Below are 24,206 nucleotides of genomic sequence, written 5' to 3'. Positions count from 1 at the left end.
CTGGGCTGCATAAACAGAGGGATAGAATCAAGATCACGTGAAGTGTTAGTGCCACTTTATAACGTCTTAGTAAGGCCACACTTGGAATATTGCATTCAGTTTTGGTCGCCATGATGTAAAAAAGATGTTGAGACTCTAGAAAGGGTGCAGAGAAGAGCAACAAAGATGATTAGGGGACTGGAGGCTAAAACATATGAAGAACGGTTGCAGGAACTGGGTATGTCTAGTTTAATGAAAAGAAGGACTAGGGGAGACATGATAGCAGTGTTCCAATATCTCAGGGGTTGCCACAAAGAGGGAGTCGGGCTGTTCTCCAAAGCACCTGAGGGTAGAACAAGAAGCAATGGGTGGAAACTAATCAAGGAGAGAAGCAATTTAGAACTAAGGAGAAATTTCCTGACAGAACAATCAGTAAGTGCCTGCAGAAGTTGTGAATGCTCCAACACTGGAAATTTTTAAGAAAATGCTGGATAGCCATTTGTCTGAAATGGTGTAGGGTTTCCTGCCTGGGCAGGGGGTTGGACTAGAAGACCTCCAAGATCCCTTCCAACTCTGTTATTATGTATGTATGAAGCACCACTTGGATACCAATGGCACTGACAAAATCACCACTTGCATCAATTGCAAAAGGCAGCTGTACTTGGAACAGTTTACCTCTTGTGACAATTTCTTTAACACCACCAAACAACATCTGTCTATATCCCAGGTCCTTGGGAGTGAAGAACTCGATAGGTGGATTAAAATGCCAAATCCAGTTTAATCATTTGGCCGGCTATGTGACCAATCCCAAATAATAATAGAATAGAATAGAATTTTTTTTTATTGGCCAAGTGTGATTGGACACACAAGGAATTTGTCTTGGTGCATATGCTCTCAGTGTAGATAAAAGAAAAGATACCTTCATCAAGGTACAACATTTACAACACAATTGATGGTCAATATATCAATATATATAATCTATAATCTAATTTAGATGCCACCCAATTCTGAGCAACTCTGTGAGGTCATGGCAGACATCCTTTTAATTAAAAAGAAAAGACAGTGTTAGTCAGTGCTTAAATTTACTGTTAAGAGTTAACAGTAAATGGATATCACATCTATCTGGGTTTTTCCTGCTGGAAAAATATTTTCCTGGGATTTTCTTGTGGGTATCTCATATTGGAAATATAGATAGATAGAGTGTATTTCTCAGTAACTCTCAGGGTTTGGGCTGTTTTGAAATCTCCTGGGAAGGCCCTGCCCTGAATAAGAAAATTAGCTGTTTTGTCTGCATAGTAACAAGGACTAGTAAACTTTTGAAAAAAAGAGGTCATACTATTTTAATGAAATTTAATACCTTCGTTCCTGCCTTTCTTCTGCCTTCCTCCCTCTCCCCACCCCCAAATCATCAATAACCATGCACAGTTCTAATCCCCCAGACCATTTTTTGGAGGAGAATTCAGATCACACAGATTTCTGCAGGAATCCGAGAAACCCAGCCTTGTTTGCCTTGCACCCTCGAAACTTATTTACCTCGTTTGGGAAATCACATAAAGTGGTGACTTTGATTTTTGGCTGAAGTCTTGTTTCCCCGCCTCCCCGTCTATCTCCTTGCAAAAGACATTTTGGTTTCCGTGTGCTTGTCTTAGTCTGGAATGAAAAGCGTCAACAAGAGAAAGAAACGGGTGGAAGGGTTCCAAGGAGGAAATTCTTGCCCAAAAACTTCCTCCCTGCTGTAACCGCTCCCTCGTGTGCTGACAGTTCTTTGGAAATGAGACTGCTGTCCATCTCTGGGTGGATTTTAATGGTCTTTTAAGCAGGCATGGCCGCCTCGGTGGACGACCCCGTGGAGAGGCTTCAGGACGAGGTATCTTGTTCCATCTGCCTGGAGTATCTGAGGGACCCAGTGACCATCGACTGTGGCCACAACTTCTGCCAGGCGTGCATCTCAGACTACTGCAAGCGAGGAGCTGGTTCCACAACCGGGGCAGCTCTCTGCCCCCAGTGCCGGGTGGGGTTTTTGCTAAGCAGCTCCCGCCCCAATAAGCAGCTGGCCAATATTGTGGAGGGTATTGAGCGGCTGGCTCGGAAGCCCAGCCAAGGCCTTGCTGAGGCCTTGTGCGAGAAGCATGGCAAAAAGCTGAGGCTTTTCTGCCAGGATGATGGGGAGTCCATTTGCTTGGTGTGTGACAAATCTCGGGAGCATCGGACGCACTCGGTCCTGACCATTGAGGAGGCAGCTCAAGATTACAAGGTAAGGAGGAAGCTGGGTTTGGATTCCAAACAGAGAATTATGAATGACGACAGGCTGGGCTTCTTTGCCTGTCCAAATCCTCAGTGGCTCACTGAGTCCAGCCTACCTGATAGGGTTGCTGTTTTGGAAGGGAGACCTCCTTTGCTGTTGGAGAGAAAGTGGGGTATATAGATGAAGCATAAATGCAGAAAACTCTTACCGGTCTTAGATTCAAATTGTCCAGGCGGAATTCAACTGTTCTTCCTTGATCCTTGGGCTTCTGCTGGAAGGGTAGTGTTATCGCATTCAAAAGGTACAGAGTGACAAAATTAGCATAAATTACACAATAATATTCTCATGCAAGGAATCTCATTGTGGCTTCTAACAATTGTGAGGACCTACATGTTCTCGTTTTTGTTTTTTTAAGAAAAGCCCTGCATGACCCTCAACTTTATATTGGTGGGAAAAAAAATACATAAAAGATGAAGTGGCTTTCTCAACCCCCTTGGCCTTGAAGGGCTATAAAACTGTGCCAAGAACATCAGTTAGGCTTTTTGAACGTAATACAAGGTTAATTTTGCTACTCTCAAAACCCTTACTGCATATTGCTTGGGAAAATTCAATCTTCACCCTTGCTCTATGGATCTGCAGAACAATTCTGGGAAGTTTGGTGAACATTAAAAGGAGGAGAGATGTTGCCTTCCATCTCTCTGCTTTTTAGGATTCTTGAAGTAGCGCATATGGGTCTCCTTGTGGCCTCCCATCCAGGCACTTTTAGCTTCCAAACTCTTACATCATTAGCTACTAGAGATCTCTCTCTCTGAATCACACCATGCTGTTTTGATTAGCTTGAAAGATTCTTTCAAAGTTGCAGATATTGTAAAGGCAATATTTCCTCGTATTCCCATCCCTTGCTTTTCTTTAAATGCTGCCTATAATCCAGGGGAGGGGGGAGAGAGGAGAGAGAAATTTCCTCTCAACTGAGAAATTTCCAAATGAAGCCTGGCAGGAACTATTTGCACGGTTGATGTCAATTGCTCTTCACACTTTCTTCATGCAACAATTATAGACTAACCAAACTGGACTCTCCAAGACCTCCTGTATTCACCATGCAACATTACAAGTTTACAGAGAGGATGTTGTTCGTAATTTGTTTCATTTCTGAGCCTTGAAGAGGTAGCAGTAGGATGGAGAGAAACCTAGGGCAGTGATGGCTAATCTTTTTGCTATCACGTGCCAAAAGCGAGGGGAGCAAGGGGGAGGATCGCACACATGTGTGCCCACACCCATAATTCAATGTGCCCTGCCCCCCGTGCTGCGTATGTGACCCCCCGCTTTTGGCATGTGATGGCACGCTGGACCTGATAGGCCCGTTTTTTGCCCTCCCCAGGCTAGAGGCTTTCTTGGAGCCTGGGGAGGGCAAAAATGGCCTTCCCCACCCACCCGGAGGCCCTCGGGAGACAGGAAATGGCCTGTTTCCAGACTTCTGGTGGGCGTGGAAGGCCTGAAAATTAGCTGGCTGGCACGTGCATGCGCACCAGAGCTAAGCTAGGGCAACACTCGTGTGCCCACCGATATGGTTCCGCGTGCCACCATAGGTTTGCCATCACGGACCTAGGGGAACTCCTGAGGAAATCCAAAAGCTTACTTCCCTCCCTCTTAAACAAGTAATCGCCTGCTTTGGTAGTCTACTAAAAGCAATAACAATGAAGTCCTTGCGAAATGTTAAGAGAGATAAGTCCCTCGCTGTAATATGAGAATTATAAAAAGCTATCCATCAACTTGTTTCATTTGAACCAAATTATACATCTCTGCTTCTTACAATAGCTATAGCTTCTAAAAAGATCTGCATCTTAGAACCAAAGGCAGGGGTGGGCTGCTGGGGGTTGGCAGGGGTTCGGGAGAACCTCTAGCTAAGATTCTGTGCAGTTTGGAGAACCCCCAAATCCCACTCCTGGCTGGCCCCGCCCACCCCACCCCACCCCACCCCACCCCACCCCTCTCAGGAGTCCCCACACAGCCCGTTTTGGATACAGGTAAGTGCAGTGTGCGCGGAGGCTCGGGGAGAGCAAACAACAGGCCTACCGGAAGTTTGGGAAGGCTGGAAACGGGCCCGTTTCTGGCCTCCAGAGGGCCTCCGGAGGTTGGGGAGGCTGTTTTCGCCCGCCTGGAGGCTCGAGGAAAGCTTCCGGAGCCCGGGGAGGGCAAACCCCCCCCCATGGTGCAGGAGGCCGACTAAGCCACGCCCACTGTGGCCAGGCCCACCCAGCAACTGAGCAGAGAACTCCTTGCTAAAATTTCTGAAGCTCACCCCTGACCAAAGGTTATGCATTTTTTTCCCTTTTTATTCCCAAAGGCTATATTGAGCATGGGTGTGTGCATGGGGAACTACCGTAGGAATGTACTGAGCAGGATTATGTTACAAAGCGGATTTTCCCAGAAATGTTACTTTTGAAAGGGTATTTTTGTTCGTTTTGGAAGCATATATTAGTAATTAGAGCACAGGTTTCCTGTATACCCATCCACAAAATTGTGCAAAATTGTGCCACTCTTTTTTTGTATGATCTAAGCATAACATCTAAGAAAAATCCTTTCTTTTTTTCTGGACCAATTTCTCCTTCCCATTCCTTTCTTTCCAATCCATGACCATCTCGTTAGAAGAGATGTTTCTGTAAGATAAAAACTTGCTAATTGCTTTAATTTTAAATTGCTCCCAAATTAAATTTATACACTTCCCTGGTTAAATTTACTATGGGCGTTGACCATCAAAACGAATAATCTGAAAGAAAAAATGTTTCTAACAAATGTATATATTGAAAAACAAACAGCTAGAAACACCTCTGTTACGACATTTGTAGATGGCAGTGATTTTTTACAACAGATGTTGAACAATTTTTCCTAATCCTTGTGCTTCTACGCATGATATTTAGGAATTAGGATTGTTAGCTTTTTTTTTTCCACCTTGCATTTTTTTACACATTCCTTCGGTTTTTACAACTTGGGCAGAATTAAGCCAAATGAGCTTTCCTGAGCAGACAGATAAATTGGATTTTAAAAAAGTCAAATCCACCCCCCCACCCGCCCATTTTTATATAGCAGCTGCTACAGAACACAACCGGACAATAAATAGAAATTCTGACGTTATTCATTAAAATGTGAGTACATTCCCCCTTTTCTTTCTCTTTTTCATATTATTGTGGCAAAATTGTTCCTCCTGCAGCAGCAGTGAGCTCACACCATTGCTGCCGGTTTTTGATTCTCTTTTCCTGTCTTTTTAAAAATAAGTGGAAAAGTGGAAGTGAAAGCTTATCTCCACATTTCACAACCTTTCTCATAAAACCTACTTTCCACAGGAAGTAGGGAGAACCAGGTCATGCTGTTTTTGCATTGAAAAGCCCTTGGGAAAATGTAAAGCACTTCCTCCACTGAAATTTGGTTTCCTCAACACTTTGCTGAACGTTCCCTCTTATCATACAATTAAAGAGTGCCTGTGCTTTAAATGTCAGCTTGAGGTATAAAAGTTTTTTGAACCTTATCTCTAAGTTCAGTGAGTTCTCCAATAATTGCTTTCACCAGTTGGTAATCTTCTGTCAACTATATTCAAAAAGTTTTTATTAGTCAAAAAAAGGTTTATACAAATACATATCAGGTATGGTAAATTTTCATTTTTCTTATCTAAAATAAGAATTTTACTCAAATTTTTTAACACATACAACAGCCATATGGCAAGCAGGTGACACGAAGTAGCTAAGTTTACAAATTTTAAATACGTAATAAAGAAGGGTCAAGAATAAACAGAATATCGTACAAAAGAGAATAAGGAAAACCAACACAATCCCAAATATCTTTATCACTTCCTAGTTTTGGATCTCAGAACTCTGGGTTCAGCCTGACCCAACTCCAGGGCCGCAACAGCGGCAGCCGCTTCCGCCCCATGATCTATAACCTCCGCTTCTTCAATTCCTGGGTCATCTGATTCCAGGAGGGCTTTGTGTTCCTCCACATAGGCCGTAGCCTCCGCAATTGTACTGATTTTTTCGTAATGCCCTCCCGGAAAATCATCAATCCTCTGGCATCAGCCATCTGAAGCCCACTCCTTCTGGTACAATTTGCTTGACAAAAATAATATTTCTTTCTTTTTCACGTACCTGTCTGGGAATCTGCCTCAGAATGGCTATCTCCTGCCCCTGTAAATCAGTGCCCCACTCCTATGTTTTCTAAGAATTTCATCTCGCCTCTTCTCACAAATTTGACATGAACCTCTCTGGGAACTGCATGCGTGCGTGCATATTGCGAATTAACTCTATAAACTCGATCCACATCCCAATTCATGAAATCAACACCTCTCCCAAGAAATTCTCCCAACAATTTAGTCACAACATCTCTCAAGTCTTCTTGGTCCACTTCTTCCAAATTTTGAAACCTAAGGAAATAAGACATTTTATCCATCTGTAGTCCAAGCACAGCATTGCCTGTCGTCTCCTCTCTTTTCTGCACTGCCCGCATCTCACCCTCCAAACCTTCCACTTTCTGCTTGTTTTCTGCTGAAACTTGTTGAGTATCCTTTAAATCCTTTTGGATAGTCACAATTTCTGCTCTTATTTCATCCAATTTCTTGTCCATATTAGATAACTTTTCCAAAATTCTCCATCTCTCCAGCAGTTGGTCTCTGACCTTGCCATTAAGGAAAAAAAATACAAAATCCTCAGGCAGGCACAGTATCCTTGTAATTTCCTCCGGATCCACCAGGGGCACTCACAGGAGCAACGAGTCCAGAGTACAGTTAGTCAACCAGGAAGTCAAGGGAAGTGATGTCATCAAAATTCTCATAGTGAAGGCGGAAGCTGGACGCCACCACTGTTCCCCAGAAGGAGGGGGCCTCAAACCTTCCCTCCTAAATTTCTCCATCACCTCTTCTCTCCAGAGCTCCACAAAACCGTAATCTTCTTATTTTAAGTTCTCCTCTCCAGAATAACTCGTGCTCCTTCCAACCGCAGGGGAGAAAACCCCCGCACCGGAGCACTCCACCACATTAACCGATATTCCTTCCTTCTCCTCCTCAATTCTTCTCCGCCCTGTTCACCACCAGGCTGCTGCAGTTATAATCCAATGCCCCGTGTCACGGGCACAGCGCCCAGGCGACGACCAAAATAATGGCCGCGGCCTGTGGCCTCCAAACCCCGCCAAGCCTAGGACGCGCCAGCATCGGTCCCCACAGTCCTGTATGTCGGCTGGGAGACCCCTGGCGAGCCGTCCGTGCGGCAGGTGTCCTTTTCGGAACACCTGGCCCCTAAGGGCCTCGGCGGCGGCCGGATTCGGGCGCTGGAGGCAGGAGAAGCCTTCCAGACGTCCGTTGCCGCTGGACACCGGAAGTCGTCTCATCTTCTGTCAACTATAAATGATACATCTAAACAGAGATGGGTTAACAGTAAAAGCTTCCTTGGAGTTGTTGCTCTAAGTAGATCCAGGGATGAATGTCACTGTGGACATTGGTAAACCCAGATAAGCTTTAGCCAAGAGTTGTTAGGCATAAACATCATCTTGTGGGCCAGAGATCCCTGTCCTGAGATGACAGTCTTATTGCTAGAGAAATTCTATTCACACAGTAACAATTCCTGAAGAAAAGAAAAGAGCCTGTGGTTCTACAAAGTTTACTTGAACTACAACCAGAGGTGGGTTTCAGCAGGTTCTGACCAGTTCTGGAGTAGCAAAAATTTTGAGTAGTCTGGAGAACCGGTAAATACCACCTCTGACTGGCCCCACCCCCATCTATTCTCTGCCTCCCAAGTCCCAGGAAATGGGGATTTTGTAGTAACCTTCCCCTGGAATGGGGAGGGAATGGAGATTTTACAATATCCTTCCCCTGCCACGCCCACCAAGCCACGGCTACTAAGCCACACTCATGGAACCAGTAGTAAAAAAATTTGAATCCCACCACTGACTACAATGTCTCCTTCACTGTTGGACCTACTAGCTGAGGCTGCTTGGAACTATAGCTTTGGAGATCCCAACCCCTGTGCCCCCAACTTTCCCAGTATATTATGTTCAGTGGTAAAATTCAAAAATTTCCCCTACCGGTTCTTTGGGCATGGCTTGGTGGGGGGTCCCGTGACTGAGTGGGCATGGCCAACTCGATGTCACTCACAGCCATGCCACTCACCCATGGCACATTCCCTGACCCAGTTGAGGTGAGCAGCAGCTCCAGGGCCTCAGGGAATGGTGCATCCCTGGGCCCCAGCCCCCGACCCAGGCAAAGGGCGAGCGGGCGGCATGCATTGCTTACCTTTGGTGAGCTGAGTGGGGAGATGACTAGCAAAGCAATTAGCTGGGCCATGTGGCAAAGGCAACATATATAGGGCAGGGGTGGGTGGGTGGGGCGAGCAGCCGGAAGGGATGAGTGAGCGGCCAGGAGGGCTGAGTGGCGACCGGGCGGCATGGGCGGGGCCAACCAGAGTGATTTTTACCGGTTCGGGGAACCGATTCAAATCATCCCTACCGGTTGGCCCAATCCGGTCTGATCCAGTTGAATTTCATCTGAGTATGTTACTTTGAAGGTGTATTCATACTTCTATATCCAGGCCTCAAGTGCATTTTCTTTCTTAGATGAAGCTCCAGGAAGCTATGGACATTCTCAGAAAAACACTGGCAGAAGCAACAAAGCTGGAAGTCCAAGAGAAGGAAAAAACAGACCAATGGAAGGTAAGCCCCTAATCATGTCCCCCTGACTCTGACTAGCTCTTTTTTACCCTGAGTCCTAACTAATAGGGTCATATGCAGAATCTTCAGTGGGGTGTTTTTAAATGCCTTGCTAGCTTTGTGGTGGGGGAGGTGCATAGACAACTACAGCCTATTAGAAGTTCAACAGGATGGTATACAAAGTGAGGGTGGAGTTTCATTCTTCGAATTTGTGAATTGGTTCCTGAACGTTTCATTACTAGGCTAGGTAATATCTTCAGTAAGCCTCACTTGACACACCCACACCTTACCCATCACAAGACCCATCACAAGACCCTGACCTGCTGTGACCCTGACCTGCTGTGACCTCACATCACAAGATCTGCTGACCACATAAAGCCTTCATAAACAGAAGAATGCTGACAATGACATCCTCTAAATTCCACTGAAGATGTTACCTAGCCTGGTAACAAAATGTTCGGAAACCAACCCATAGAAACCAACTGGGAGAACAAACCTCCACCCTCATCCTACACCTGAGCTACAGATATTCGCCACTATTGTATACAAAGTTTTTGTATACAGCTCCAAATATGCACTGCAAATTCCAAAGAAGAGATTCAACCAACCCCACTAATCACGAAGGAGTAGAAATATTAAGGGAATTGCTAGGCAGGTACATTAAAATGTTGTATTGCACTCCATGAATCAATGGAAAAGTACCTTCACTGATGATCCCTGTGTTCTATCCTTCAAGAGCAAAGCCACAAGTGGTGCTGTTTTTTAACATTTTAATGAAGGATAGCAATAGTGCTTAGACTTATATACCGCTTCATAGTGCTTTTACAACCCTCTCTAAGCGGTTTACAGAATCAGAATATTGCCCCCAACAATCTGGGTCCTCATTTTACCCACCTCAGAAGGATGGAAGGCCGAGTCAACCTTGAGCCTGGTGAGATTTGAACTGCCAAATTGCAGGCAGCCAGCAGTCAGTAGAAGTAGCCTGCAGTATTACACTCTAACCACTGCGCCACCGCGGCTCATGAGGATAAGTGAAGAAAGCATCATTATATCTCTTCCTACAAAGCCTCTCTGCAAAGAACAAGCAACAGCTCCTGTCCTTAATGCGTGGTGGATGATGATGGACAAATATAGGTAAAGGCTCAAAATGGCTAGCTTGGCCACTTTCCATGTTGCTCATTAGCTTGCAGGTATGGAGATATTCTGTGCTTGTTACCTGTGCAATTTGGGCTATATCTCTACAGAGCAGAGGTGGGTTTCAGCAGGTTCTGACCAGTTCTGGAGAACCAGTGGTAGAAATTCTGAGCAGTTCGGAGAACCGGTAGTAAAAATTCTGACTGGCCCCGCCCCCATCTCTTCTCTGCCTCCCAAGTCCCAGCTGATTGGGAGGGAATGGAGATTTTACATTATCCTTCCCTGGCCACACCCACCAAGCCACACCCACCAAGCCATGTCACGCCCCCCCAAGCCACGCCCACAGAACTGGTAATAAAAATTTTTTGAAACCCACCACTGCTGCAGAGCTGTAGCATTCTTCTGAAATAAATTATATCAGCATCCAAAAATGAGATCTCCCAATGTCAAGAAAAGAATGAAGCCGAAAAGAGTGATCAGCAATGAGTATTACAAGAGCATGGCAGTATTGAGAGCCGGTGCCTGAGGCTGTTACACCAGGAAGTAACTCATGGAGTAGATAAAATAGCATTGTCCTCCCCCACCCCCCAAGTAATAGAAACAGTAAGAATTAGAACCATATGATATCCTTTGTCAGCAGAAGCAAAAGAAATATAATAATGTACTGACTGGTAACAGGATCAGAAATACATACCTGGCAGAACTGGTCCAAGAGAGCATTATGCTTATTCTTTTTAACATCAGTCTAGTACTTTTTCAAAAGTGCTAAACCCAAACATATAAAAGGAGTTTTTATTTATTTATTTTATTTATTTATTTATTTAGTCACATAGTATATATAAGCGTAATCATGAAATAACTATATATATATATAAGCATATATATGAGTATGCAATATTTTTATTTATTTATTTATTTTATCACAGCAATATATAATAAGCATCACACAAAAAGGTTACATAGTATATAGACATATATATGAGGTAATATAAGGAAGTATAGGCATCTGTATATAAGAAGAAAAAACAAACAAACAATAGGACAGGAACGGTAGGCACTTTTGTGCTCTTATGCACGCCCCTTATAGTCCTCTTAGGAATGGGGTGAGGTCAATAGTAGAAAGTTTTTGGTTAAAGCTTTTGGGATTATGGGAAGGGACCACAGAGTCAGGTAATGTGTTCCAAGCACTGATGATTCTGTTACAGAAGTCATATTTTCTGCAATCTAGATTAAAGCGGTTAACATTAAGTTTGAATCTATTGGTTGCTCTTGTATTATTGCAATTGAAGCTGAAGTAGTCTTTAACAGGAAGGACATTACAATAGATGATTCTATGAGTTAAACTTAGGTCTTGTCGAAGGCGATGGAGTTCTAAGTTTTCTAAGCCTAGGATTTCAAGTCTGGTGGCATAAGGTATTTTATTGTTTTCAGAGGAGTGGAGAACTCTTCTTGTAAAATATTTCTGGACACGTTCAATTGTATTGATGTCAGAAATGTGGTGTGGGTTCCAGACAGGTGAGCTGTATTCAAGAATTGGCCTAGCAAATGTTTTATATGCTCTGGTTAGTAGTGTAGTGTTTTGGGAAAAGAAGTTACGTAAGATTAGGTTTACAACTCTTAGAGCCTTTTTTGCTATGTAGTTGCAGTGGGCTTTGGCACTTAGATCATTTGATACGAAAACTCCAAGGTCTTTAACAGAATGGGGGTCATCTGTAAGGTAATGTCCATCAAGCATGTACTTAGTATTTAGGTTCTTTTTTCCAATATGTAAGACTGAGCATTTGCTGGTTGAGATTTGAAGTTGCCAAGTTTTAGACCAAGTGGTTAGATGATCAAGGTCTTTTTGAATGGTAGATGTATTGTCGGTGGTGTTAAATAGTTTGACATTGTCAGCAAAGAGAACACAATTACTTGAGATATGGTCACAAAGATCATTTATGTATAGTATGAAGAGTGTTGGTCCAAGAACCGCTACCTTGAGGAACGCCACTCTTGACAGGAACAGGATTTGATAGAGCATTGCCAATTTTAATCACTTGTCTGTTAGACAGAAAAGCAGATATCCAACCCCAAAAAGTTGTCATGTATGTATCCTAATGTACAGACTAAATGTTGGAGATGTGATTGTGAAAATGTCACTTATTACCATATATGGTGGACTTGTAAAAAAGTTAAAGCATTTTGGATCAAAGTATGGTGGATTATGCAGAACGTTCTGAAAAAGAAGATTAAGTTTACTCCACAGTTCTTTTTACTAGGAATAATTATGGATTGTACAGCTATAGAGACTAAATTGATTTTGAACTTAATAACAGCTGCAAGACTTTTGATTGCTAAATATTGGAAGAAAGAAGAATTACCTACAATTGAAGAATGGACACTTAAAGTATCAAATCTGGCAGAAATGGCAAAAATTTCCGCTAATTTGAAAGAGGGGAATTGAGAGTGTGATTATGTGTGGAGTGACTAGAGTTTATAATTTAAGATTTATTTTGGATTATGATTGTTAGTTTTGATTTTGTTCTGGGAAGTCGGGGGGGGGGTAAGGGGGAGGGGAACTGGGGGGGGATGAGGGTAGAGGATGGAGTGATGGTTAATGTACAGGGATTATTGAAGATGTATAAATATAATTAATGTAGGGTCGGGTCTGTCCAGCTACCATTTTAGAATGGTGGGGAGGGAGAAAGGAGGAGAGAGTAGGAGGTAGGGAAGAGGAGAAGAGGGGTAGAAGAGGGAGAAGAGGAAGGAAGAGGGGTAGAAGAGGGAGAAGAAAGGTGTAGGGTGGAGGGAGGAGAGGATGTAGATAAGAGAAAGGGAGGAAGGTCTGGAAAGTAGAAGAAGGTAGAAGAGGGAAGAGAGTTAAAAGGAGTGGGTGGTGACTGGGCAAGCCCAACTAATTGTATATGACTGTACATTGGATGAGTTGTTGGATATGAATGTAAAAATAAAACTTTCTTATATAAAAAAAAGAACAGCAGATATCCAATTGTGAAGGGATCCTGAAATGCCATAGGATTTTAGTTTTAGGATAAGTTTATCATGTACTACTGAGTCCAAAAGCTTTGCAGAAGTCTATGTAGATTGCATCTATTGATTTGCCTTGATCAAGATTTGTAGTCCATATGTTTTTGCAGTGAAGAAGTTTTAAGTTACATGATAATTTTTTTCTGAAACCAAATTGTTTATTAGAGAGTAGGTTGTTTGTTTCTAGGTGGAGGGTAATGGATTGGTTGATTATAGATTCCATTACTTTGCAGGTGACGCAGCATAGAGAGATTGGTCTGTAATTTTCTACTAGGCTGGGGTCTCCTTTTTTGAAGACAGGGATGACCATGGCTAGTGACCAAAGTTTGGGAAGGGAACTGGTTGTGAAAGCTTTTTCAAAGATTATGCTTAGGGGTTCTGCTATATTAGTGGAAAGTTTTTTTTAAGACATATGCACATAGTCCATCAGGTCCAACAGATAGGGATGGTTTCAGTTTGCGAAGAGCTTTTTCAACATTATCTTCTGTGAAGTCTATATGTGTTAGGTCATTGTACTCATTGTTGGTACCACTGCGGAATGATGGTATGAGCCATTACTGTTAACAAAGACTGAGCCAAAGAATGTGTTAAAGAGGTTTGCTTTAACTGTTTCATCATTATATTCTTTGCTGTTAGATTCTTTTAGTGGTGGGATGGATCTTAAGTCTTTAAGTTTGTTATTCACAAAATTATAAAAAGCACGATTGGAATTTGTGCGCAGAAAGTTTTCTTCTTGCTTGGTGTGATAATTGGTGCATTCAGTTTTTATTTGGTTGCATATATTTCTGTAGCAGTTTTTGAAATTTGCTACATAGCCCTTTTTGTTTCTTCTCCAGAGGGATTTTTTTTTTTTGGATTGGAGCTTTTTTATTGATACGGGTAATTTGTTTTTTTTAATTTTGGTAATGGTTTGTGGTATGTAAAGTTTAATGACTCTATTGACTTCAAGTAGGAAAATTCTATAGTGGTCTTCAGCAGTGATACAGGTTGAGAACAGATTTTGCCAGTCAAGAGATGAGAGGTCATTGTTTATAAGGTCATAGTTGGCTTTTTTGAAATTGTAATTTGGGATACCATTATTATGAAGATTTTTGTAGGGGCGTATATTGAGACAAAAGTCTATCATGCTGTGGTTGCTGTTGGAAAAGTGTTCTTTTATTTGTAGTCCATAAATTGAGGTCTGAGTAGCTCTTAAGCTTTGGTCAGTATTATAAAGCAGATGCCTCTGTGTAACTTCGGTATCTCTCAGCCAAGCCAAAATGGTCAAGGAAGGACAGTTTCCAGTTGTGGGGGGAAGGAAGAGAGCTTACCCACCAAGCCTAAAATGACCCTAAATTCTGACTGCATCACCAACCACATGAAATTTATCACAGCAAAAATCCTATCGGGTAAAGAATAAAAAAAAACACAGTCTTAATACTGAAATAAGAATAAATGACTTTATGCTGCCTCTACAGGTGGACTGAATGTGAGATAAAGGCAACAGAAGTCCACGGCAGAAAATAAAACAGTTATGGGGGCCTATTTGTATAGTAGTTGGGGGAAGTGAAGAACAGCCCCATAGGAGAAATAGAAGCAGGGCAAAAAGTGCCAAAGAAGTGATGGATTTATGTGGCCGGTTCCTCATTCTCAGTGAGGCAAGAAGTGCCAGCACATACTTACTGCACGTGTATTTGCCTCGGGTGTGTTTGCTTTCTTTCCCGCAAGCTCTTTTACAACCCAGAAGTGAGTCAGCAGTTAGCTACTTGGCTCAGATGTTGGGAAAGATCCACAGTTGCTCAAATTGTTGGCGTATCAAGGCGGCTTTAAGCCCTTCAGATTCAAAGATAAAAAAAGCATTATTGAACCTGGAGAGCTTAAAAGACCCCGTGATAACCTCCTGATCCCACAAGGGTCAGGAGCTGGTTCTGAGGACCTGACCTCTGTCTGTGTGTAAGGTATTTCACAGTCTCTCAAAGACTCTTGACCCTTGCCTGGGGTGGGTGGGTGGGTGTTAGGGATCATTATGTGTGAAAGAACCGCAGTTCATTGTTTCGCTTTTTCGGTTATAAGGAATGTGGCTAAACTTCCACAGGCAGGAAGGATGACACATTTGCCAGAGACTCTTTACAATTAAACTATGGGGCTGCTCTGGCTGAAAAGATTACAGAAAGGAAATCCCTTCCCACACAAAGAAGATTCACAAAATTCTCGGCTTGCATAGACCAGTTTAGTGTTTCTGGGTAACTCCCTAAAGCTGTGCTTTAAAAAAAACAATTGGATTTCTGGGCACTAGCAAACTTATTTTCCCCAGAGCAAATGGAACCATAAAAAGCAATTTGATTTTCAGGCACTATTTTATTTATTTATTTATTTTGTCAAGTACATATTAGATAATATGAACATAATACATATATACAATAGGAGGTGTTTCTAGGTGCTTCTAGGAGAAGCTTTTCTCCTAGAAACACGAAGCTGTAAACACCTAGCCTGAAGATGACGAATGGGATTTCGTCAAAACGTCGCCAAGACACTTCCAATTTTACACGGGAGAAAACCCGAATAACCAAAGACCTACATACAAACACCCGCGAAAACCTCAGAAAACATATATATATATATATATATATGATACATAATAATATGTACATATTAGAGGTCTATAAAGGGCGTGCATAAGAGCACAAACGTGCCTATCGTTCCTGTCCTACTGTTTCCTTCATTATATACAATTTATATAGTTATTACATGCTTATACCCATATATATACTTATATGTTGTATAGATACTTCATGCTTATGCTTATGTCTACTGTTATGACAAATAAATAAATAAAATAAAAATAAATATATATATATAAGTATAAGCATGAATTGAATACATAAAATGAATACAATTAAAGGGAACATTAGGACGGGGATGGTAGGCACGCTGGTGCTCTTATGCACGCCCCTTACTAACATTTTCCCCAGATCAAACCACAATCGACTTGCATCTCCGACTTGTCCTTGAGCACTGATTTAAAATTTACTTAGTAGCTTAGATATGGATCTCCAAGCACCAATTATCAACTAAAATACCCAGAGCAACTCAAAACTCAGCAGGAAAAAAGAATTCTGAAGAGATAAACATATTGCTGTACTTTCTTACAGTTACAAAGTTTGTTTTTTAACGCTTTAAAGGCAAACCACAAATCCGCTACAATAAAACATTGCATTTTGGCAGTTTTCAGTATAAATACATACAAAACATGATGTTGGGAAATAGCAAAGCGGGTTACAGGAAAACCAGGAAGTACAGATGGTGACAAAGATTTAAGCATTGCTGAAAACAAAACCGTGTAATTTGTCCCTCCGTTCTGGTCCAGAAGGTTGGAAGATATCCAATGTAAAACCAATTGTAAAAAGAACCAAGAAAGATTGGGGATGGGCTGGTCAGCTTAAGGTGGGCCCCAGGTAAATTCACTGAAGCGGCAATGAAAGACCAAAAAATAAAATAAAGTACATAGAGACAAATTAGGCAAATCAACACATTTCACAACACGGCAGTAGATCATTTGCACAAGGATCTAAGTAGTAGCAATCTTTATTATTTTTTCCCCCAAAGCTACATTCCTTTTATATTACCTTGTACAAACTTTGTTAGTTTGAATGATTTTTTTTTTTAGGGGCAGGACAATGAAGGGCTCCATTTGTTGTTGGCATCTGGATGTGGGTAGGAATTTGCTTTGAGCTAAAGCAGATCTGTAATGGATTTATTCACTATCCATTGCTCCTTGGTCATATGTTGATGGATGTTAATTTGATCCTGATTGTAATTACCGTATTTTTCGGGGTATAAGACGCACCAGAGTATAAAACACACCTTAGTTTTTGGGGAGGAAAATAAGAAAAAAGCTTATTGGCAGGTGGATTGGCCTCCCGGAACACCTATAATATAATCAGCTGTTCCCAGAAGTGAATTTTAGCAACAGGTCATTGGTTGTGAGCTCTGTGCCTTGCTTTTTTTTGCTTTTTTTCCCTGCCTCTGAAACCTCAAAAACTCTATTTCAAAACAAAAAACCTTTTTTTTCCTGCCTCTGAAAGCCTCCGAAACAGCTTCAGAAAAAAAGCCTCTGAAGCTCTGTTTGGAGGCTTTTTTTCTGAAGCTTCGTTTCTGAGGCTTTTTTCAGCCTCTGAAACCTCCATTTGAGAAGCTGGGTGGGTCTACATTCGGAGTATAAGACACACCCAGATTTTCACCCTCTTTTTTTGGGGGGGGGGGGGAAAGGTACATTTTATACTCTGAAAAATACGGTAATATATGCTCACTAATGGATTATTTTCACTCTAGAAAAGGCAGGTGCTTCAATGTTACCTCCTGAATGGGAATTAGCATTATTAAGGAAAATAATATAATATTATTTTAATATTAACCATACTTTAATATTTACTAATAAATATTTAATATTTATTAAAATATTTCTCTCATACTAAAGAAATGTTTTAATATATTCTTTTAATATTAGTTTGAATCATCCAATGTCCAGCACTGCTTTCTCTCAATCCCCCTGCTAGAACAAAGTCAAGAAACAGAGAGCACTCATCGTATCAGGGTTTGAAAAACGCCGCCAGGCAATGACTGAAGAGGAGAAGCTGCTTTTGAAGCATCTTCAGGAGGAAGAGCTGGCAACACTGAAGAAGTTGGAGAGGAATTCAGACTTCCTTCTTGAGCAGTGTGCTGGACTGCAAAACCTCATCGTAGAGATGGAACATAAATGCCAAAAACCTGCGGCTGCTTTGCTCAAGGTGAGGTCGTTCAGAATAAGCCAGCTGAAAGGAGCAAGAGAAAGCACTGGCTACACGCAGCACATTTGCCATGGCCTCTTGCTACAGAGGGCAGCGCAAGGGCTCAGTGGCTAAGATGCTAGGCTTGTTGACTGGAACAGCCCGGGTTCCAGTCCCAAGCATTGCGCAATGGGGTGAGCGCCTAACTCCTGCCCACCTCGCCAGGGGTAGGTTCTACTTACCTTTACTACCAGTTCGCATCGTGTCCGCGCATGCGCAGATCACTTTTGATGATGTTCGGGTCAGTGGGCGGAGCCTCCCGCCGGTTTTACTATCGGTTCTATAGAACTGGTCTGAACCGGGGACAATCCACCACTGCACCTTGCAGCTTGAAGGCATGTAAATGTGAATAAATATGAGTAAATGTGAATAGATAAATAGGTACCACTTCAGTGGGGAAGGAAACAGCACTACAGTAAACAGCACAACAGTAAAATCGGCAGGGACTCTTTGCTAAAGAGCTCAATAATTTCTTGCAACTCTCTTTTCGTGTTGCTTTGCTGTGTTTCTTGTATAATTAATCATGAAATTGTTCCAGAACTGGTGCTGCCAAAGGATAGAATGTAGAATGAACAGAAGGCAACATTGGCTCATTGCCATTTCTAGAATTTTAAAGTTCCAACAGTTAGAAGCTGGCATTATTGCATTTGTAATGGGACTGGATTCTGGGGAAGCTTTTTCAATTTTGTGGTTGCTATTGTATCCTATGTTTTTTTCTGAGCAATGTGACATTGGAAGTTGAGGTAGTATACAAAGTGATTGATAAGCTATGAATTGCATATATCCTAGATCAGCAGTCACCAACTCATGGTCCGTGAGAAAATTTTGCTGGTCCGCAGAAAAATTATTTGCATTTTTTATATTGCACTAAATTAAGGGTCCTCAAACTACGGCCCCTGGGCTGGATACGTGCAATGAACGTTTGTTTTGCTGCAGAGAGTCCCCCCCTTCGGGGTCTTTTTGTGTGGGTCGGGGGGGGGGGGCAAAAATTCCAACTTGGGGTCTGCTTCGGCCTCCTGGTACAGGGCTTTGGGCAAAGGCTGGAGGGAAGTGCCACTGGTGGCGAAGAGCTGGAGGACCTTATTCCAGTGGGACCGCATCATGGCCTGGAACTGGCTGATCATCTCAGCCCGCTGAGCCTCCAGGCCCCAGCACCTGGCCTTGCACTCCCACAGGTCTTCCCTCTGCTTGGAAAGCCTATGTTCGTAGTCCTCAGTGAGGTGGCTTCTGCTGAGCCTCCTTCTCCATCAGATCCAATTTGAACTGAGTTGTTTTGCCAACTCAACTCAACCCAGGGGCCGTAGTTTGAGGACCCCTGATTTAGTGCAATATAAAAAATGCAAATAATTTTTCTGCAGACCACCAAAATTTTCTCACGGCCACCAGTGGTCCACGGACCACCAGTTGGTGACTGCTGTCCTAGAATATCCAAGCACTGTGCTAAACCCTATGTTATCTGAGGGACAACATCTGAGGTTGTATTTTAAGAAAATGGCAAAGCTGCTGAAAGCATCATTCCTCTCCCCCCACCCAACATTTTAACTGGACTCCTTAGAACCTTGAGGACTAAAAACAAAATATCTACCCTCCTCCCAAAAAATAGCAACAGATCATATAATAGGGGTGTCAAACTCAAGGCCCAGGGACCGGATCCGGCCCACAAGGTGCTTAGATCTGTCCCTTGGCACCACCCTGGAAACTGCAAAGGAACGACCTGTGGTGCCCCTGACAACAAAAACGGAGCTTGGGAAGGCCGCAGGTAGCCCTCTTGAGCTACGTTTTCACTGGCAGAGGTTGCAGGAAGCTGTTGCAGCTGAAAATGGAGTTCGGGAGCCTGTTTTTGCTGGCAGAGCGCTCAGGCCACCACAGGCGCCCCTGACATGAGTGACATTGAGCCCGCCCATCCTGCCCACACCCACTCTGCCCCCCCCCAAAGTCAAACGCAACCCTGATGCGGCCCTCAATGAAATTGAGTTTGACACCCCTGTCGTATAACGTTTGATAGAGCAGCTTTAACAATAGGATTCTTTATAAGTTCTTTCAGCAATGTTTTAAAAACATACTAAAGCATTTACCATATTTTTTGTTTTTTCCTTCTAGGATGTAAAAAGGACCTTGACCAGGTTAGTATACTAAATTTAGACAATTATTTGCAGGTTTAATTTTGTAATAAATCCTGATTGACGTTTGCTTCCAGATAAAGGCTTGCATTTATAGGTACTCTTCAACCTAGGACTACAATTGGCCCAAAATTTCTGTTGCTAAGCAAAGCAGTTGTTTAAGTGAGTTGTGACCAATTTTACAACCTTTTTTTGTGACGGTGAAATGAATCACTGCAGTTGTTAAGCGAATCTGGCTTCTCCCATTGACTTTGCTTGTTGTAAACCAGTTGGGAAGGTCACAAATGGAGATCCCATGACCCTGGCATGCTGCAACTGTATAAATACATGCTGGTTGCCAAGAGCCTGAATTTTTGATCACAGGACGATGGGGATGCTCTAATAGTCATAAGAGTGAGGAGTCGCTTGTTTTAGGGCTACCATAAGTTTGAAGAGTTGCAAAACAAATTCTTATATGTCAAGAATGACCTGCTTTTAATTCCTGTGGGATAACTGAGGACTCGGATTGTTGGGGGCAATACGTTGACTCCATAAACTGCTTAGAGAGGGCTGTAAAGCACTGTGAAGCGGTCTATAAGTCTAAGCGCTATTGCTATTTCTCCCCAGGAGTGAAGGACTATCCCTGAAAGAACCACAGCCTATTTCGATGGAATTGCAAGACTCCTATGATGTTCCTGGCTTGATGGAGTCATTGCAAAGATACAATGGTAATTGAGAGGTGCTTATGTCATGCTGGGCTTAATGCAGGGGTGTCAAACTCAAGGCCCAGGGGCCAGATCCGGCCCACGGGATGCTTAGATCTGGCTCGTGGGGCTGTGCTGGAAACAGTGAAGGACCGGCCTACAGTGCCTCTGCCAGCAAAAACAGAACTTGGGAGGGCTGAGTGCGGCCCTCCCGAGCTCTGTTTTTGCTGGCAGAGGGTTGCAGAAGGCCATTTCAGCTACTTGCAATCCTCTGGATGGAGCTCACTAGGGTGGCACCCCCAAGCTGTTTTCACTGGCAGAGAGTTGCAGGAGGCCGTTGCAGCTGAAAACAGAGCTTGGGATCCCGTTTTCACCGGTAGAGTGTTTGGGCCGCCACAAGCATCCCCGACAGGAGCAATGTCGAGCTGGCCACACCTACCCTGGCCACACCCACCCCACAAGGTCAAACACAACTCTGATGTGGCCCTCAGTGAAATCGAGTTTGACACCCCTGGCTTAATGTATTAGATTAGGTTATGTGTTCAAGTTCTCACCTGACCATGGATCTCAGGGATTTGGACAGGTTTCCCTCCTAGCATCACAAGGTCATTGGGGACAAGGAGGGGCAAATTAAAAGTCTGACCCAAAACTTGACAATGGTATTCCTGACCCAAAAACTTGACAGTGGTATACCTTTGCTATGGCTGGAAAAACAAGATGGTCTCTATTTCTGCTTTCAGCATCGGTGACCTTTGATCCGGATACAGCTAATCCTTACCTGCTCTTATCCGAGGATCTCCTCAGCGTTCAAGTGATGGATCAAAGGCAAGATCTGCCCAAGAGCTCGTCTCGCTTTGAAACATGTACTTGTTTAATGGGCCGTGAGCAGTTCACCTTTGGAAGACATTACTGGGTGGTGTGCGTGGAAGGCAAGTCCAGCTGGACACTGGGAGTGTGCAAAGAATCAGTGAGCCGCCAAGGTATCTTCACCCCCTCGCCGGCAATAGGGTTCTGGACCATATGGCTGAGGAATGGGGATGAGTATGCAGCGCTTACCTCTCCACTCACAGAACTAGCGCTCAGAGCAAAGCCAAAGCTGATTGGTATCTTCCTGGACTACGACGCAGGAGAGGTTTCTTTCTATAATAGCGATACCGGGTCCCACATATTTACCTTCTTGGATTCCTTCTCTGAGACCCTTCGACCTTACTTCTATCCTGGAATCCGGGCTGGGGGTCTCAACGATGCTCCCCTCGTTATCCAGCCAGCCAAAGATCAGTCAAGTCTTTCTCTTCTGGCCATTGAGACCTTTTCACACCTCTAGGGCCAGTTCCACACGAAGCGTTTAATCTGGAATGGGACAACCAGGTGATGCTATTCCTTACTTATGTCCATGGAGATTCTCAGTCATCCAAGTCATGGTTGTCCCAAAGGTGCTTTTTCAAGAGGCAATTGGACTTTTTTGGTTTTTCTTTGAAGATGTTTCGCTTCTCATCCAAGAAGCGAAAGACGTTTCGCTTCTCATCCTTCTTGGATGAGAAGCGAAACGTCTTCAAAGAAAAACCAAAAAGTCCAGTTGCCTCTTGGAAAAAGCACCTTTGGGGCATTCTTTACTTATGCTATTCTCCTCTGAGTCTCTTTACCACATTTTCACCCTCTGAGACAGAGGTCATTCCTGCATCAGAAAAATGTTTCCAAATAGATCTTTGGATATGGAATAGGCATACCGTATATACTCGAATATAAGCCGATCCGAGTATAAGCCGAGGTCCCCAATTTTACCCCAAAAACTGGGGTAAACTGGGGACTCGAGTATAAGCCGAGGGTGGGAAATGGGGCACCTACCGGTTGGAAACCTCCTCCCTCAGCAGAGAAGGCTGCCGGCTCCCCCGCCCCGCCCTCTCACTGCACCGGCAGGGCTTCAGTCCGGTAAAATGTGAAAAAAAGAAAAAAAAAAACCTCGAGTATAAGCCGTATATACTCGAGTATAAGCCGAGGGGCTTAAAAAAAAAACAACTTGAGTATAAGCCGTATAGACCCGAGTATAAGCCGAGGGGACGTTTTTCAGCACAAAAAATGTGCTGAAAAACTCGGCTTATACTCGAGTATATACGGTAGCTTATTTCTGTAATTTCATGCAATATTGCCTTTCTACAGTTTTTCTGTCATAAAGCCCTTTACCTCTAAATGAGTCCCCTCCTTTTTTTTTTCCATCTAAAAGGGGACCTGAAAAACAATTCATGGGGATTGAGGGGGTGATGGAGTACGTACCAAGGATGTATGTTAGCATTGGTCATTATTATTATTGTTGTTGTTGTTGATGTTGGACTTTTAGGATATTTATTTTAGTTAATATTATTTCCACATCTTTTGTAAATTGCTTGGATACCTCTGTTGGAAGTGATACAAAAGTACCTGAAATAAAGAAATAATAATGGCTACAATATCCAAATCATTTAATTTAATTTACCAGTGGAATAAACATGCAGAAGTTCAAAACAGCAAGAAACTGAATTGACATAAAAGGGTTTTCTGTGAGGAAAAGTGTTTATATCATCTGAGGGAAGTCTGACTTAAATTTAGATGCTTAATTTTTTTTTTTTAAATTTACATTTATATCCCGCCCTTCTCCGAAGACTCAGGGCAGCTTACAGTGTTTAAGGCAATAGTCTCATTCTATTTGTATATTTACAAAGTCAACTTATTGCCCCCCCAACAATCTGGGTCCTCATTTTACCTACCTTATAAAGGATGGAAGGCTGAGTCAACCTTGGGCCTGGTGGGACTAGAACCTGCAGTAATTGCAGGCAGCTGTGTTTTAATAACAGGCTTCTTACAGCCTGAGCCACACCGCGGCCCTTTTGAGACCTTTTTGAGACCTTTTCTTCAGATCCTGTGGTTTGTATGTGTGGTTTTTAAAAATCCCTCACTGTTTCTGTTATGTCTTCCTCTGACTATCTCCTGTCCTTCCCCTTCTACACCTCTCCTTTTCCTTAATTCTTTGTTCAAATTACTTTTTTTCTTCTCTTTTTCCTCTAATCTGTCTCTCTGTCTCTCTGTCTCTGTCTGTCTGTCTGTCTATCTGTCTCTCTCTCTCTCTCCCTTTTTCACTGTCTAACTATGCCCCCCACTTCTCTTTTGCTCTTTCTCTATCTCCCTCTCTATCTAACTGGGAAATTCTGAGTGTTGAAGTCCACACATATGCAGGCTGAGAAACATTGAATTAAACCAATGACACAGTCCAACTGTGCTATGCGTGTTTGTAAGTATTATAACACCCCAGTGCTAATATCTGTTTTTGCAGGACAAATCCAATAGTTGTCACAGAATAATTTTTCTTGCAGAGGTGGGAATGTTTTAAATAATTTCTCTTGAATGTACATATACATACATTAAAAATTATTGGCGAATGATCCAATAGTTGCCTGTAGTCTGGACTAAATAATGGCATGTGGGTGCCAAAATGTCTCACTCTGGACAGAACTTTTTAAAAGGCACCTTAGAGTCAAGCCAGCATGGCTACAGGGCTGGA

General features: G+C 42.9%; 1 protein-coding gene across 1 annotated transcript; it reads left to right on the top strand.

Moving 5' to 3' along the window:
* The first annotated feature begins 1,622 nt into the window (after positions 1-1,622).
* LOC131191263 (E3 ubiquitin-protein ligase TRIM58-like) lies at positions 1,623-22,534 on the top strand. Its single transcript, XM_058169247.1, has 6 exons — positions 1,623-2,233; positions 8,816-8,911; positions 17,602-17,832; positions 19,972-19,994; positions 20,598-20,698; positions 21,415-22,534. Exons 1-6 carry the CDS (start codon positions 1,802-1,804, stop codon positions 21,996-21,998), a joined length of 1,467 nt encoding a protein of 488 aa, XP_058025230.1. The 5' UTR covers positions 1,623-1,801; the 3' UTR covers positions 21,999-22,534.
* The last annotated feature ends 1,672 nt before the right edge of the window (positions 22,535-24,206 follow it).

Source organism: Ahaetulla prasina, chromosome 2 (genome assembly GCF_028640845.1).
Source record: "Ahaetulla prasina isolate Xishuangbanna chromosome 2, ASM2864084v1, whole genome shotgun sequence".
In the NCBI taxonomy this organism is placed as follows: Eukaryota; Metazoa; Chordata; class Lepidosauria; order Squamata; family Colubridae; genus Ahaetulla; species Ahaetulla prasina.
The sequence above is the reverse complement of the archived record's forward strand: the minus strand, read 5'-3'. Positions and strand labels throughout refer to the sequence as shown.

Bases quoted from the DNA above. Each gene is read 5' to 3' on its own strand.
- LOC131191263 (XM_058169247.1), top strand. From the start codon at position 1,802: ATGGCCGCCTCGGTGGACGACCCCGTGGAGAGGCTTCAGGACGAGGTA. The intron at 8,912-17,601 runs GTAAGCCCCTAA...TCCCCCTGCTAG, and splicing joins AAAAAACAGACCAATGGAAG to AACAAAGTCAAGAAACAGAG. The intron at 20,699-21,414 runs GTAATTGAGAGG...TTCTGCTTTCAG, and splicing joins GTCATTGCAAAGATACAATG to CATCGGTGACCTTTGATCCG.